At 38.4% G+C, this 15583-nt stretch overlaps 1 protein-coding gene across 1 annotated transcript in view; it reads left to right on the top strand.

Annotated features, from left to right (window-relative positions):
• The first annotated feature begins 246 nt into the window (after positions 1 to 246).
• The window catches only part of LRP1B (LDL receptor related protein 1B), a 750266-nt gene continuing 734929 nt past the window's right edge, over positions 247 to 15583 (top strand). The window contains exon 1 of the mRNA XM_064515494.1: positions 247 to 328. Within this exon, the coding sequence (XP_064371564.1) occupies positions 247 to 328 (82 nt within the window). The remainder of the gene's footprint in view (positions 329 to 15583) is intronic.

Consider the following 15583-nt stretch of genomic DNA (forward strand, 5'->3'; position numbering starts at 1 on the left):
CTTCGCGCCTGGCGGGCGCGGGCGGGCGGGGCGGGGCGGGGCGGGGCGCGCGGCGCGGGGCGGGGCGGGGGCGGGGCGCGGCGCTCGCGGCCGCCGGCGCCCCGCGCTGCCCCGCCGCGTGAGGCGAGCCCGCCCGCTCCGCAGTGAAAAGTCGCGGCGCGGCGGCTCCGGCTCCGGCACACGGCAGCAGCGCGGCGGGCGGCGCCGCTCCGCACCCGCGGCAGGCTCCGCGGCGCGGCCGCCGCGATGTCCGCGCTCCTCCTGGCCCTGGCGGCGCTCTGGGGATTACCGCCCGTCGCCGAGGCGCTGGCAGCGGCAGCCCGCGCAGGTAAGGCGCCCGCGGGGAGGGCCGGCCGCGGGAGGAGGGCAGCGCGGCCACCGCTCAACTTCCGCGGGCTCCCCCCCTCCCCGCCACCTTTTAGCCTGAAGTTTCGCCGCGGCGTCGCCTCCCGCCCCGGGCTGCGCGGGCGCTTAAGCCGCGTCGAAACTTGGGTGCTGCGGGCGCTTCGCTTTGGGGGAAAACGCTGCGCTTTCGGCGCAGCCCGGAGTGGGCAAGCCCCGTGCCGGGGCCGCGGGGGACGCGTCCCCTCGTGCCGCCCGTAACGGCCGGCGCGGCGGCCGTTGGAATTCGAAATTCGAAGGAAGCGGGCGTTGAGGGCGCCGGTGCGCGGGCGCGGAGCCGCGGGCGCAGCCCGGCTCCTGCGGGGCGACCCCTGCGCTCTGCCGCCTCGCGCGCCGCGAAACTTGCTCGGCTCTGCCAACTCGGCGCCCTCTTTCCCACCGAGCTCGTCGCTGGGCTGTGCGCGGCTCGTGGCGCAAATAACGGCGTTGGGGCAGAAGGAGCTCAGCACCTCTTAGGCGAGATATTTAAAAAAAAAAAAAAAAAAAAGCAAGTTGAAACACTTTTCTCCTCTGAAGAAGTCTCTGATCAAAGAGGGGAGCAATCCTTCTGCCGGAGTTAGTCTCGGTGTTCCTTGCTCTGTTCTGTACTGTTGTCAGACCTTTCTTATTTTCCTTGGAGATGACCGAATTAAATATATATTTTTTTCTAGTATAGACTAAGTCTCTCTGCTGTTTCTCAGGTGCAAAAATATTAGTGTGCTCGTCTGACTCAGAATTTCTTACCTTCGTCAGAAATGATGCTAATCAGAAAATAGTCTCTCGGCTTATTTGCAGCCCTTTAGCTTCAAAACTACGTAGTTAAATAAATAGGACTGCACTGAAGATTGTTGTATGAAATCTGCTAGGAATAAGTTAGATTTCATTATAAATGTAGCTACATAATACAGTGAATTCTTATTGTTAAATATCTGGCTCTTCTCCATCATGTACGCACTATCTACTAAATTGTTTACTAACTGCTTACGACTCATTTGGGCAAGTGGAGATGGATCTAGATAGTCAGTTTCATGTATATGTTTCTGCTTTAGTGAAACTACTAAACCTCTCAGTTCTATTTCCCACCTAGATATCAAAATTAAATAGGTGATTCATGCTGCAAAAATGAGAAATAACAAGCTATCAAAGAGAAAAGTACTGCTGCAGCATCACAAACTTGCGTGTTTAAAACACTGCATCATAAGGATATTGCAAAGAAACAAAGATACTATTCACTGTAATGCCACCTGAACAGCCAAATGTGAAAGGTTCTTAGGAAATCTTTTAGTTTTGTGAAAAGTACATATGCTTTTATTTTGATGTATGAAGATTTGTGGTTGTGATGGTGCTTGTTTGATTGGAAAATATTTCAAGAACTTTCCATGATATTCACAGAATGGTCAGATTATGTTTCAGTAACTGTAGCCTGAATCTATCAGTGATCTTATGAATAAAAATCAAACTTTCAAAAATCTTGTAAAATTGTTCTAGAAACTGATTTGTCCCTCTGTGCCCCTTAATAGAGATTAGTAGGTGCTGATTATTAGTGAATATTAATTTCTGGTGTTTAAATTTTTCTTCATTTCCCCTTTGTTTTGTTTTCATGGTTACCTTGTACTGATTTAGTGTTTCACAAAAAATGTGCTGTCTGCTTACATTAAAATCAATCCAATCTTAAAAGGCAACATCCTTGTAAATCATACCAGCCCAAAAAGTGGGATAAATCAAATTTACTTAGAATCAACTAACTCATCATATCATAATGTCATGTCTTATCAAAGCCAAGTGGAGTACAAATTAGGACTTAAAAGGCATTTTGTTAAAAAAGTCAAGTGGTCTCAACCTGAAAGGGATTCAGGATGAGGCATCCAGAAACAGAATTATATTTGCACATCAGATAAACTTTATCATATACTGCAAAAATACTGACCGTACCAAGCTGATTTTTCTTTATGGGGTGAAATTCTGAGTCACTTAAGCTTGCTAGGCTTAATATATGTAAAAGGCACTGAAATATGGAATGCACTGAGGCTTACCATTGGTAGTAAGAGAATTGGGAAAATGTCATGGATTGTGTTAATAGCAGTGTTGTGGTAGCCATGGTAATACAAAATATTAGTGAGGTGCTGTAGGGAGAGGTTACACCTTCTATCAGACCAGTGGATATGAGCTTAAAAATAAGGGGGTGGGGGGCAAGGTTTGGTATGTTTCTTTAGGTCTGAAATAAGATCAGAAGAATAGCATTTTATTGGATCAGATATGCCCTCAGTCATGTTACAACTACTCTGATTTTGTATATATTAAAGAATTGGGAAGAAAAAATGATGTGGATAAAGTGATGGAAATGAGGTGGAAAAGGAAGTAAAAAGGAAGTGTAGAGGAGAAGAAAGGAATCTAGACATGAGATGACAGGTGGTAAGGATAAGAGAATAGTTTTGCAGTTGAGGTTATGTCATTTCAGTTATTAAGAAACATAATTTGCTTTTAAACTTTAGTCAGTCTTTTTTCGAGGAAGTTCCTGAAACCAGAGTCTCTTCAGGTTATCCTGGTTTAAAAAAAGTTGCAACTGTTGAGATTAGTGAATTTTAAAAGCTTGAGAAAACACTTAGTAATAGTTTACAATGCTGAGAACAGTATGATTATCTGCTCTTTATCAGGCTGTGCAGAAGAACTTCAGAAGTCCCATCTCCATCTTTTACGTTAGAGTACCTAAATTGTCCAAGGGCTCTGCAGTTTCAGAATGCAGAGTTTCCCTCCCACAGCTTTCTCAGTCCTTGTAACTGTGCCTTGGGGTTATGCCTGGACTCCTACACCCATTTTTGTTTTATTTGTTTGGTTTTGTGGCTCTACTGCGAAATGGCATTACATTGTACTAACTGGCATGATTATCAAGAGGTTATCCAAATTACATAGGTGTCCCAAGTAATAGGAGCTGGATTTGGGTTGTCTTTACCAAGCGTGGTGTTTTCAGTGAAATATATATCCACAATAGTGTTAATGAGCCTGTGGCCCATTATTAGTGGACATACCATCTATTGTGAAACTGTTCATCGTTTTTGTTCAGTTTTGGTAGTAGATCACTGTCTACAGCACAGTATTTTCTTGCTACGGACTTCTCACAGTCAGTTTGTGTTTTGAATCTGATTTCAAAGTACTGTAAGATGAAACAGCTTGTCAACAAAGTCTTACAAGTGATCTGTCTGTAAAAAGTTATCTGGTAACATTTTCCTGTTCAGTATAAAGTCTAAAGACTCATGAAGTTCCATGACTGATGGCATATCATGCTTTTTTATAATTCTTAGCCTGTTTTAAAGAAGTAAAAACAGATTTTCATGAGACCTACTACTTTCCAGAGTCATAAAACCATCCAAAACTTCCATCTTTCTTACATTTAGCAGGGAATTTACAGTTTTCAGTGTCCTTTGACATATTTAAGTAAAGGCTGGAAATAAATTACTTTGAAATGGGATTTTCAGGTTTAAGGTTCATTCAGTTGATGTTAATTTGGATTACTCACTCTGATAGCAGAAATGTAAACCAGGCAGAATAAATCTAGTTCCTTTTTGTCATGATTGCTGATGATCTTCATTCTCTATTAAGGTGTCACAGCAGGCAGTGGTATGTTGGTAGGTTTTAGACCAGTCTTATTATTAATAGTTAGGTGTTTGAAACCAAATGTGCCAAACAGTACAAACTGAGCTCCAGCTCATCAATCCAGTAGAAAGTATTCTCCATAGTCTTGAGGCAGATTTTCTAATAAGGCTGTTTGTGTTGTACTATAGAAGTTCCTTCTCATACTTAAATCCGTCTCCAACAGGTAACAAAGTATTAGTATCTTGCACACAAGATGCTTACAAGGTCACAGTAACATTCCCACTTATTTATTCTGAATAACAATATAACAGGAAGCACGGTGTGCTTTTAAGAACTTTTTTTATTGGAGAGGTAAAATTACAGAGAAGGGTGAAAATATATCAAGGAATTTAGGACTGTAGTTTAGAAGGATGTGCCGTAAGAGGTGTAACTAAAGACAGAAATCATGAAAGATTTCCACAAGTGCAGTTTCAGTGACTGGTTAGGGCTGATTAGGGATGTATCTATGTCCTCAACTGAGTATGTGATTGCATGCACAGAGTACTGACACTTCTGAAGACTGCGAGGAAAGTGTGTGGCACGCTCTAAACAGATATGTGGGTTCTCTCTAATCCATATCATTGTTTTAAGTTAAAGGGTTTTGGAAGTGCTTTAGTGTTACAGAAGAAAAAGCATCAGAAACACACAGACTATTTAGAAGGGTAACAATGCATTTTACAATTCAGAATGAGGTGTTTGATGTGAAAAAGACTGTGTAAACTGGTTTTGTGGCAAACCTTTTGCTGATTTGCTTATAGACTTTCTGCTGATTCTTCTGCAGGTTGAAGTAGCTATCCTCCAAAGAGTTACAGAAAAGCTCTTCTTACTTCAGGCATGGACTTTTTGAAGTTTTATGTGACTGCCTCTGTGTGAAATTGAGCATATGGATATACTTTTATGTTCATACAGACCCCAGTCTTCCCCATTTAAAGGAAGTGGCAAAACTTGCCTTGATTTCAGTGGACTAGTCTGTAGCTTGGAAGTGTCTCTTTCTCTAGAACCCTGTTATATATTCTTTTATCTATCATTTGGAGTTAGAGAATAGTTTTATCTTATTGACTGCAGAGTATGTATGTATTTTTAAGTTAGTAATTTAAAAATAATGGTTATCTGTAGAAAATGCTAGTAGTTTAGATGGTAGAATATTGGTTTTATTACAGTGCTATACTAGTGGGGTGCTAGGATGTTGTTGCTTGTTTATTGTTTTTATGTATCAATGGATCTTTAACAGTCATTTTCCTCCAAATGCAATTACAAAAACTTGCTTAGAGAATTCATTTTAATTGCATTTACCCATAACATTTTTAATCATAAACAGTAAAGATGAAAATACCGGAACTTGGCTATTTTATGCAAGTCATGATGACTATTGCGCCTGCATTTAGTGTGAGTTTGGGCTGAGCACAGAGACTGCAGAGCTAGGTCCTAAATTTGTGAGTGCAATTAGGAACTAACTGGATTTTTTAAAAAATGTAATTACTCAAATAATGACTGTGCACCTTCTGTCCAACCCACTAGTTTATTTAAACAAATTAGTGTTTTTTCTCCTTTAATTCTATTTGTTGAAAAGATTAAGGTATTTATAAATGTAGTTACATTCCAGTTAGGACTTCAATTGTTGGCCATAATGCCAAAAATTCCCAAGACACATCAAACTTCCTAATGCAGAGTCTTGCTTTTTATGTAGTTGGTAAAGTGAAATAACCAGAAGCGTGGTTCATTACTCTTGAATTAGCTGCCTGATGCAGCCCTGATTCCCCTGAGATCAGTGCCTGTGCTTTGCATGTTAGAAGATGCTGAGCCATGCGTGAGGTGGGGATGTCTTTTTGCATGGATGCAGGGGTATATGTTAGCAGGATTGGACCTCAGTAATGGAATTCCAATAAAACTCTGTCAGTGTCTTTTAATTAGATTTAATGAGAACTGGAAAGGATCATTAGGAAGATAAACACATGCTTTTGTAAGTAATATGTTCACTATATTATTAATTTGATTTAGTTTGTAAAATGCTGATAGCAGGAAGCAGATCTCTCTATGTACCTGGAAAGTGTTGTATGGCTCTGTTTTGTTTTGTTATGATATACATCACTGCTTCCTGAGTAGTGTGTAAACACAGAGCCTAATTGTAATTGGATGTATTTTGCTTATGAACCCTACCAATCTGAGAACAGAATTTGACACTAGAAGGAAGACTGTCTCCCTTTAGCAACTGCTGTTTTATTGACAGTTTCATAATAAATTGCATTTTTAAGAACAAAACATTGCAGTAAACAAGTGTATTATTAAGTAAAAGGATTTTCTGAAGATGATGTAATGCCAGTCTTCAAGTGAGGTACTTTTTGAGATTTTATTTCTATTTGGTTAGAAATGCAGCATAATTATCAATGATAGAGATTACTGTATGGCAAGTTCTAGATAGGGTACAGTGTATCATGGGATGCCTTCCTAACACCAGCTGGGTGCTCCTAAATTTCTTGCTTCTTGAGTGGCTTGGCCTTCTGGAAGTGATACACTATTGAAATGCAGCTTCACTTCAGGAATAAGAATGTACATATTTCTCTTCTTAAGATCAAGGATTTCTGACTATGTATTGACTTATTATCAATAGTATGTCCCTTGGTAAGCTTTGTACATGACACTGTTTTATGACTTATGCTTCAAGCATAATAGGATAAGTGCTATAGAGATGAATCTTTAAGTTTAAGAATAAGATGAATATGTATAATTCCTCAAGGATTTTACCACCACTGAGTTTTTATTTAATAGCAGTTCATAAGCTTCTCTTACTTTTTTTCCTTGCAAAAAGAACAAAGAAAACTTGGAGAATGAGCAAGTATAGTTTTGCTTCTTTGAATAGTCCTGTGATGATGTATCTGAGGAGGGACTAGAACATGCGCAAGACAATTGCTGATGTAATGCTCCATGTGGTATTTTTTTCATATGAGGTGTTCTGTCAGGGAAAAACTGTTCTGTGTACACACCCATCCACCTGCCCCACTGTAACAGAATACCCCTGTGTTTTTCATGCAATAGGTGATATTAATTTACCTATCTGCAAGTTAGCAAAACCACTTTATCAACAATTTTTAGAGGACAGCATGGATATTGCCAAACAGTTTGGGCAGCTAGTTATTCTATTCTGAAAGGCTGTAATATGTTGGAGAGCACTTGGATTTCCACCTCTAGTTTTCTTAATGTGCAAGCAAAGTATTTTTCATAAAACATAGTTCTCCAGAATAATTAGGGCACCAGACATACCAAAATGCTAGTGTTTCTTATGTCCTTGTTTAAATCTGCCTTCTTGGAGGAATACTTTCACTGTTGTGAAAATACATATAAAAAAATCTTAAGCTAATACAAGATGATCATGGAAAAATCCCAGTAATTTTTTAGATTATAGATAAATTTCTCAAACACTTGCCTCTTTCAAATACTATGAAGAGAGGAGAGAGCAGCTTAAGTTCATAGCTAGCTGGATGCCCTTTTGCACATGCAAACACAAACTGACTTACCCAAGGATATTTGTGTAAAACTGCTTATGAAATGAAAGTCATGTCATTAGTGAATGAAACTTTCTTCTCTGGAAAAGAATAGTTTTTTATTAATGTTCTAATATTCTGTTAAATGGATTATGGATCTGAATTTACATCACTGAAATTAGTAGATAATTTGTTTTGTCCTGCATGGTTGTAGGGTCAGACTACAGATCTTTAAGGGAGTTTTGGATCATTTTACTGAAATTTCACAGAAAAATCTTAACTAGAAGACAGTTGATTAAACCGTATTTTGTCTGGATTGTTTTATGCCTTTTGTGTAAGGCATTGTTATTCCTTCCGATATCTTTCTTAAGTTTCAGTCAATTTTGCCTGAGTTCCTTATCTTAAACCCACTTTTATATTCCTCACATCTGCTTTAAAAACACATATGGAAATCATGATCACTTTTTATTTCTCAGTCTATAATAATATTTTGGAAAATGAGCCATTACATAGCTGCTTTATTTTTGGTAAAGATTTGGATAATTCAGCCAGATATTTCATGACATCTTAATATTGACATAATGCCTATTTCTTTAATAGTACTGACAATTTCTCATTAAAAATCAGTTTTGTAAAGAGACCATCTTCTCATGGGGTCAGAAAAATGGAAAATTCCAGACTCTGTGCTAAGGTATGTATGGTCTGCTACTTGGAATTTTTGACTTTCTTTATTACACAGAACTATGTTTAACTATAAAGTTGCTGGTTTTCTAGATGAAACATGGTGCTTTTCATTCAAGATGGCTAGTTACTGCTCCATATCACTCATTTAAAGTAGTTAAAACATGATGCGTTGAAAGAAATTGAGAACACAGTATCCATTGAATTGGAACAATGAAATAGAATGGCAAGAATGTTTTATTCTAATGTCCTAATTAAAGTGTGGATCATTTGGCTTCTGACTGGCTATATGGGTTAAGTAAAAACAAGAATCACACTTGGATAAATGAGGAGTGATTGCTTGTAACTTAAATCATGAAGATATTTTTGTACCCAGTGCTCTAATAAACTGATCCAAAACTCATGGGCGATCATGGAAAGATTGTCTTGCTTTCCGTAGATTTTTGGCCAATTCCTAAACGCTGATCTGAAAGCAGTGTTTATATGGTACCTTGTCATTCAACAAGTCAGTTCTCTGAATATTTGTAGTCATATACAGTGAGTAGCATGTTTGACTGTAGCAGCATGCTTCCCGGCTGCCTCCTGGTTGGCTAACCTGTGTGGCACGCGTTGAGTCGAGTCACAGCAAGGCAGGCTGCAGGATTGTCTTTGAGACCTGTGGTCAGATCATCTGTGTTTCCAGCAGTACCCTGTCATACAAACCTTGCACACTTGGAGCCTGCTTGGTTTAAAGGTGAAAGTAAGATTTTTTTTTTTTTAATGGATGAATGGCAGAAATACAGCTCTGAGAGAATAGAGAAGGTTATTTCCTGCTCATGCTTGTATATGGAGTTTTAAAAAATCATAATTTTGTATTTATAAACAGTTTTGAATTCTAATTGGGCTTTTTCTATCTCATCTATTCAAACTTTTGGGGATTCCTTAGGACTGGCAGAAACAAGAATACAATGGCAGTGGGGTTTCATTAAAACATGACTAGGGCCAGTGTGAAGCCTGTAGATTCTCCAGTGCCAATACTGATGTGCCATCCAGAAGGAAAGTAGTTTGACTAACAAATTTGTGCTTGAGTGCGGAGACGGCAAAATAACAAGTATAGCTGTATAAACAGCAGCTATGATCTAGAAACTACTGGAACTTACTAAATTAGATTCTTTAAAATAGCATGTGTTATCCCCCCCTTCTCAGAGCAGGACTACCCTTTGAAGTGTTGTTGTTCCTGGGTTTTATAAGATTACCTATAAGCTACATGTAAAGAATGCATATGAAGGAAGCTTAATTACAATTTTTTTTGTATCAGGCCATATAATTTTAAACTATTAAAGAAAATTGTAGATTTTTTTAGCATAGTAGGGAGAAAAGGGGTTAAGGTAAATACTAGATAAAACACTAGGTATAGTCAGTTGAGAAATGTATTTGAAGAAGCATGATCTCACATTGTCATAAATACTTGTTTTAAATGCTTACTTTGTAACTGTAGTGAGGGGTTTTTTGAGGGATGTTTGTGGGTAGTGGGAGCTAAAGATTAGAAGGATGGGAGGACTGAAAAAAATGAATTTATTCCTCTTGGTTCCCACATGCTAAGCCAAGTGGTTTATTCTTATATTTAGACCACAGAAAGAATAGTAAACAGCAAATGCTTTCTTCATAGTAATGTCTTATAATTGTAGTAGTCTTAGGAGGAACACTTAAAACTAGGATACTAAAACATATACAAGGAAGATGGAGCAAGACTGTAAAAGAGTGAAAACTAAGGCAGTCTTCCATACCTGCACCTTGTCAGCTTGAATTGCTTTTATGCTTTTGATAAAACAAAGTTAGGCTACATTGAAGCAAGAAGGTATTTTGCAGACAATGTTTCAGAGGCTACATCTGAACTGCAGCAGTTGAATGGCATATGGCTGCTATAAGCCACTTTTACTGGAACATACTGCATGTATATAGATGTGTATAAAACCTTGGCTATGTAGGGAGAGCCTTGAAAGAAGCTGCAGTAAAGTACAACAAAGCCAGGAGTGCTGGGGGATTTTGTGCAGGTATAATCTTACAGCCTAACCCAAATGGCCAATTATCACACTATTCCAAATTGGGGCAAGCTATTCAGGTCAGCATATATGTACAGACCAGTCTAAATGGATTCCTTCTCTTAAACTTGCTAAGTTACATTTCTTTTTCTGGATTTAGAATGGCTGTGACTTAAACAGAGCTGACAGTACACAATATTACCCATTTACTCTCTAGATTATACTCCTCTGGAGAATTGGCATTGGCTAATCTGCCACTTCTACATTTTCAGAGACCTGTTAACTGCATATCCAGCAATATTGCAGGAGAGTGCAAAAATCTAGGCTTATGTAATTTTCTTCCTTATTTCCCTCAAATTTTCAGGTACATATGTCCAGATCTCCAGCCTTAGCAATTTACTTTGTCCTATGAATAGTTGCCTTTCTGTGTGGAAGTTCTGTCAATACCTAATTTTGACTGCTCGTAGGGCAGTAAGAAGCTTGAAGCAGATGGCTGTCAACAGATGATGACGAAATTCTGAAATACTGTTCAAATACAAACTGCGAGGCTCAGTATTTAAAGGATATTTGAGCATATAAAGCCAGCTTATTTCTAATGCCATTACCATGTTTGTTGCAGAATATTCTACATACAGTTTCTATGTCTTTGCTTCTAGTGGTATGATAACAAACAGTCTCTTCTACTGAGAAAAATCTAGAATGTTGCTAACGTTATCAGTGTTCAGTAATGAATAAAGCAGTATGAATGACGTTATAATTTTGTCAGTTAGAGTTGTTAAATTGTCTTCAATAAAACCACTGATTTACATTAATTGGTGGCCTGGCTCCTCACAACTGTATCATACTCTTTCAAATGTTCCTTGCAAAACATTGGCAATCACTGTAAATTTAGTTATTACATTCTTGCATTGTTTTTGTTGTTGTTGACTTTGACTACTAGTGAAAGACCTCAGAATTCTGGCACACTTAATATGTGGCAGGAATTTTAGAAGCATAGCTAAAAGCATTTATAAAAAGTACTAAACTAGCAGGCATAGTACAACTTGGATTCTGCTTCCTCATCACATTTGTAAATTACATTGAGTTTGTGGATTTAAGTGCTTTTATAAAAGAATGCTTGTGTATATATGAAAAACATGATGCAAGTATGCAAATTCAATAGAATGCCTTTTACATCTTTATGTATCTCAATGAAAAGTGTCAGACCATAATAGATCAAAGGTCTGTTTAGCACCACTGTAGCCAGTTTTTCTAGAGATAGTATAGTACATATATATCTGCTCATGAAGTGAATTAACACTCTGGAGAGCATGTTTCTTGATGCTAGCTAATGCCTATTTCCCAGATTTAGATAATATGTCTTTATGTTCAGTATGGTAATTGTGGTGTGTTCTCCACCATCTAATTATGCATCCATAGAAGTCGCTTCCCCCTACTAGTTTTAAATATTGCCTTTATGTTTCATTCCATTCACTATTCTGTTTTTATGTGCAGTTGAGAAGTTGCCACACCGAAGTGGTCATCTTTGAATGTTTATTTGGAATGCTAACAGCTCAAAAACGTGCTGGTTGTGGGCTTTGTTCTTACTGTTGGCAAGTGCAGTGGTAATTTTAGTTGTGTGCTTATTTCGCGCTGGAGTAGGATATCTCATTTTTCTATCAAATTTACAAAATCTCATGCCTGGGGGGAAAAAAGCTCTTGTGACTTCAGGTGACCAGGTGCTACAGAGCTTATTAGAGAATAACAGCTTTTGACGATACAAGCTCCTGTTGAATGTTGCTTTCATTTGGAATTGCAGCCTCAGGGAAACAAAAACACGGAGTAGAAGTGGATAATGGAAACAGAGGCTAGAAGGGTTATTGGTTAAATTACAGGATTATTATATTTGTTGGGAGGAAGGAAGGCCATGTCTGGTACAAAAACTCCACAGCTTCTACCAGCAGTCTTCAGTGCTTCTGAACCAAAAATGGTTTGTATTTCTGAATAGGCTAGGAGTTAGGTGGCAGCATGTGGCATGTGCAAGTTTTTTTTTTTTTTTTTTTTTGTTGGTTGGGGTTATTGTTTCTGCTTTTTATAAAATGTGGGGAAATCAAGCTTCCAACTTTCTTTCCTGGAAATACAGGATAGCCTACTTGGAGCTGCTTGTGGAAATGAATATATTAGTGAAGAATTCATGGGTGATCAGATCTAATTCTTATGGAAATGAATGGTAACATGCTGTGGGACTTCAGATCTATGTGAATATATTTTACATTCACCTGACTTACTCTAGATTTAAGGAATAATATTCAGTGACTGATAAATCACTGAAGGTTTAACACAGCTCATCTCAGTAGAAACTGCTGCCACTAAGAGGAAAAAAATGTCAGCAGTAGTGCAGTGATATTTTAAAAATACATAGTAATTTTCCTCTACTTCAGTAATAAAGTTATGTGGACTACAGTTTGCTTTCTTGTCAGCATCTTTCTATTGACAGCTTTCTGTCAAAAAGGTGAAGTGAAGAATAAAACCTAAGTGTTTTCTCTTATTTTAAATGTATTCTGCAAAGCTTTTGTGAAATATAAAGCATATGGACTCTGCAGATAATGTTTGCATTTGGGACTTGGGGGGAATTTAGGTGAACTTTGTGCTGTAGAAATCACTGCCCTTTAAAGCAACTGCTTATATTTAAAATAGGCACATCTCTAAAACCTGCGTATTTTGTAGTGTAGTCTAGTCTTTAGAACTTTGGAAGTTGTAAGTATTGGTATAAACTGAATTTTCAAAAATCTCCAGTTCACATAAATAGACCTACCAAATGTTTTCTGAGGAAGCTGTTAACGTTTAAAACAAGCAGACAAAAAGCATACCCTAGTAAACTAAGTCAGAGAAGTTTGGATAGTTTCAGTCCACATCTGCAATAATATAGTCTAAAAGCTCATTGTTCATTAATGTCAATCTTAATTGTGATAATTTGAACACTAGTTCTAATTAAAAGAAATAAAAATGAAGGAGACTAATATATTCTTAGATGTCAAGGTCTGGTCCACAAAACATCCAAAAGGATATCCTTCAAAAGCAATAGGCAGAAAGTATGTGTATGAATTTCATTAGCCAGTAATAATATGTGTACCCATACTTGCAAAAAACATCACTTTAAAAATGTACTTTCTGCTAGAACAGTGGGCTCATGTAATTCACAAGGATAGGCCTTCTGCCTCATCTTCACAGACCTCTCTGCTGAAACAGCTGGGGTAAGCTTTTGCAAAACTCCTGGCATCTGTTAAATATAACTTTTGAAGTAAAATCCCCGAAGAGTTTGGCCTATGTAAAGTGCTGTATGAAAGATCTGAATTCACCTTTGGCTCTGCATGCACACCACTGGTTGACCGGAACAGGGAGCCTGCAGAAGGAATGCTCATTGGCATGTGCTTGGTGTTTATTGCATGAGTCTGTCAGTCATCTTAATCATGAATGGGATTTGCTTGCTCAAGGAAAGTTTGCATTAAAATGTTTACTCATTACAGGCAGGGAAGTATGCTGCAGGATCAGCAACTGTTGATGAGAATGTGTTGATGACTAGTCTTGAGGAAGCATTTGTGTTTTTCAGGATATTGATAGCAGAATAAGGGTTACATAGCAGGAAAGAAGGTCAGACTTCTCTCTGGTGCAAGGGGTATTCTCATCTCTGAGGAGGTGCAAGGGAGGACAAGACTCAGGAGAGCAAGCATGCATGCATGACAGACTTTGTGCCAGATCAAGACAACCCCACACCACTTAGTGATGCAGAACAACTGACAAGATGGGTAGTGTTGATATTTTAGTGCTGAGGTGGTATTGGTACTCAGTGATGTGGGCAAATTTGCTTGGAGCACTGTATATGCTAATTTAGATATGGCTCATCAGTCTCCAGCAAAACCAAGAAAAACATAAGAAAATGTCATCTTTTTTTATGTTAGATCACTTTGAGAAGGTGAAGTTTGAGAAATGTAAGTAAAAATCTATGAAATAGACCAACCAAGCAATAGGGATATTTTAGCCCTGGGATTTGGAGTGCAGAGTAACCTCTCAGCTGAAGGGTTCTGGACTTCAAGAGCCTTCTGAGCAGAGGGAAGTGGAAAGAGCAGTGTAGCAAGGCCCAGCAGTGACTGCAGGGGAAGAAAAGGCCTCTGGTCTCCAGGAGCCTCTTGGGGCTGACTTCACTTCTGTGCTGGTTTTTAATGAATTCAGCTGCACCTGGGAAGAAAAAGCTGAATAGACCTTGGGCATTTCCAGAAAACATCTGAGATTCTGGGTGGAATATGTGGGAAGGTGCAGAGGTGGTGGGGCTGAGCTGAGCCGGGCTGCTGTTAATAGCCCAAGGAAGAGGGAACCTGTAACCCAGAAAAGGGCAAAGTTACTGCTGAAAAATGAAATGCAAGGGGTTTTCCTTTTCTGAGCACTTGCTGGTCTCCACCCCACTTAGAGGAATGAAAGGAAAGGCTCAATCAATCTTGCTCTTATTAAACTGCCGTAGCTAATACATTCTGCTAAAGTGTGCTCATCATGCTGTTTAAAACAATCAGTTTAGGAATCCACTGACAATAAATGAAGATTTATTGTTTCAGAGTCATTGGGGCACCTAATACAGGTTTGCAATACTAACTGTAATTTGTGAAAGGGGGGAAAGTCCTGGTGCCATTTAATTAACTATCTGGCCAATAATTCTCCCATTTTATTGAAAAATCTAAGTTGCAACTGGCTTCAAGTACACTCTTGTACAACTGTGCCAAAAGTCGGCAACTAAACACATTAAAATCCAGAAAGCTGTATACCATTCTATACACACTAGACAAAATCACACCTTGAACTGCAGAGATAGTTTAACATTTTTTTCCTCTCTAATAAAGAGCAAACCAGAATGTAGTAATTACCTATCTAAATAAAAAGTGATTAGAAGAGAATTAATATTGTCATAAATGTACAAGAAGTGTATCATGGTAAGGGTGTCTGTGTGGGACAATTAAGAGATTTGGGCAAATCTGAACAGTATTTTCTTAATTTGTAAGCTGGTTTAGTTAGATAGTTCAAAGGCTTTGAAAGGTGAATGTGATTTTTTTTTTTTTTCCATTTGCCCATGACTTTTATCCCACTTTTAAGTACAGTTTTTTGGCTATGAGTAATGTGGATTTTAAGGGTTTAATAAGTTACCTTCTTTTTCCCTGGCTTATGGAAAACATATGCACTACTAGCTTGTTTTATATATTAAAATGGGCTATTAGAAATTCTTCTGATTTGCTTTCTAAAGGACATTCTGCAATTCAAGTCTTTCTTATAAAATTTTACTGTTTGTATTGCTACCATATTAAGACACACTGGAAGCTGGATGCAAATAACCTATTTCCTGCAAGTCACACTGCTTAGATTTTTTAT

The sequence above is a fragment of the Dromaius novaehollandiae genome, chromosome 7 (assembly GCF_036370855.1).
Source record: "Dromaius novaehollandiae isolate bDroNov1 chromosome 7, bDroNov1.hap1, whole genome shotgun sequence".
In the NCBI taxonomy this organism is placed as follows: Eukaryota; Metazoa; Chordata; class Aves; order Casuariiformes; family Dromaiidae; genus Dromaius; species Dromaius novaehollandiae.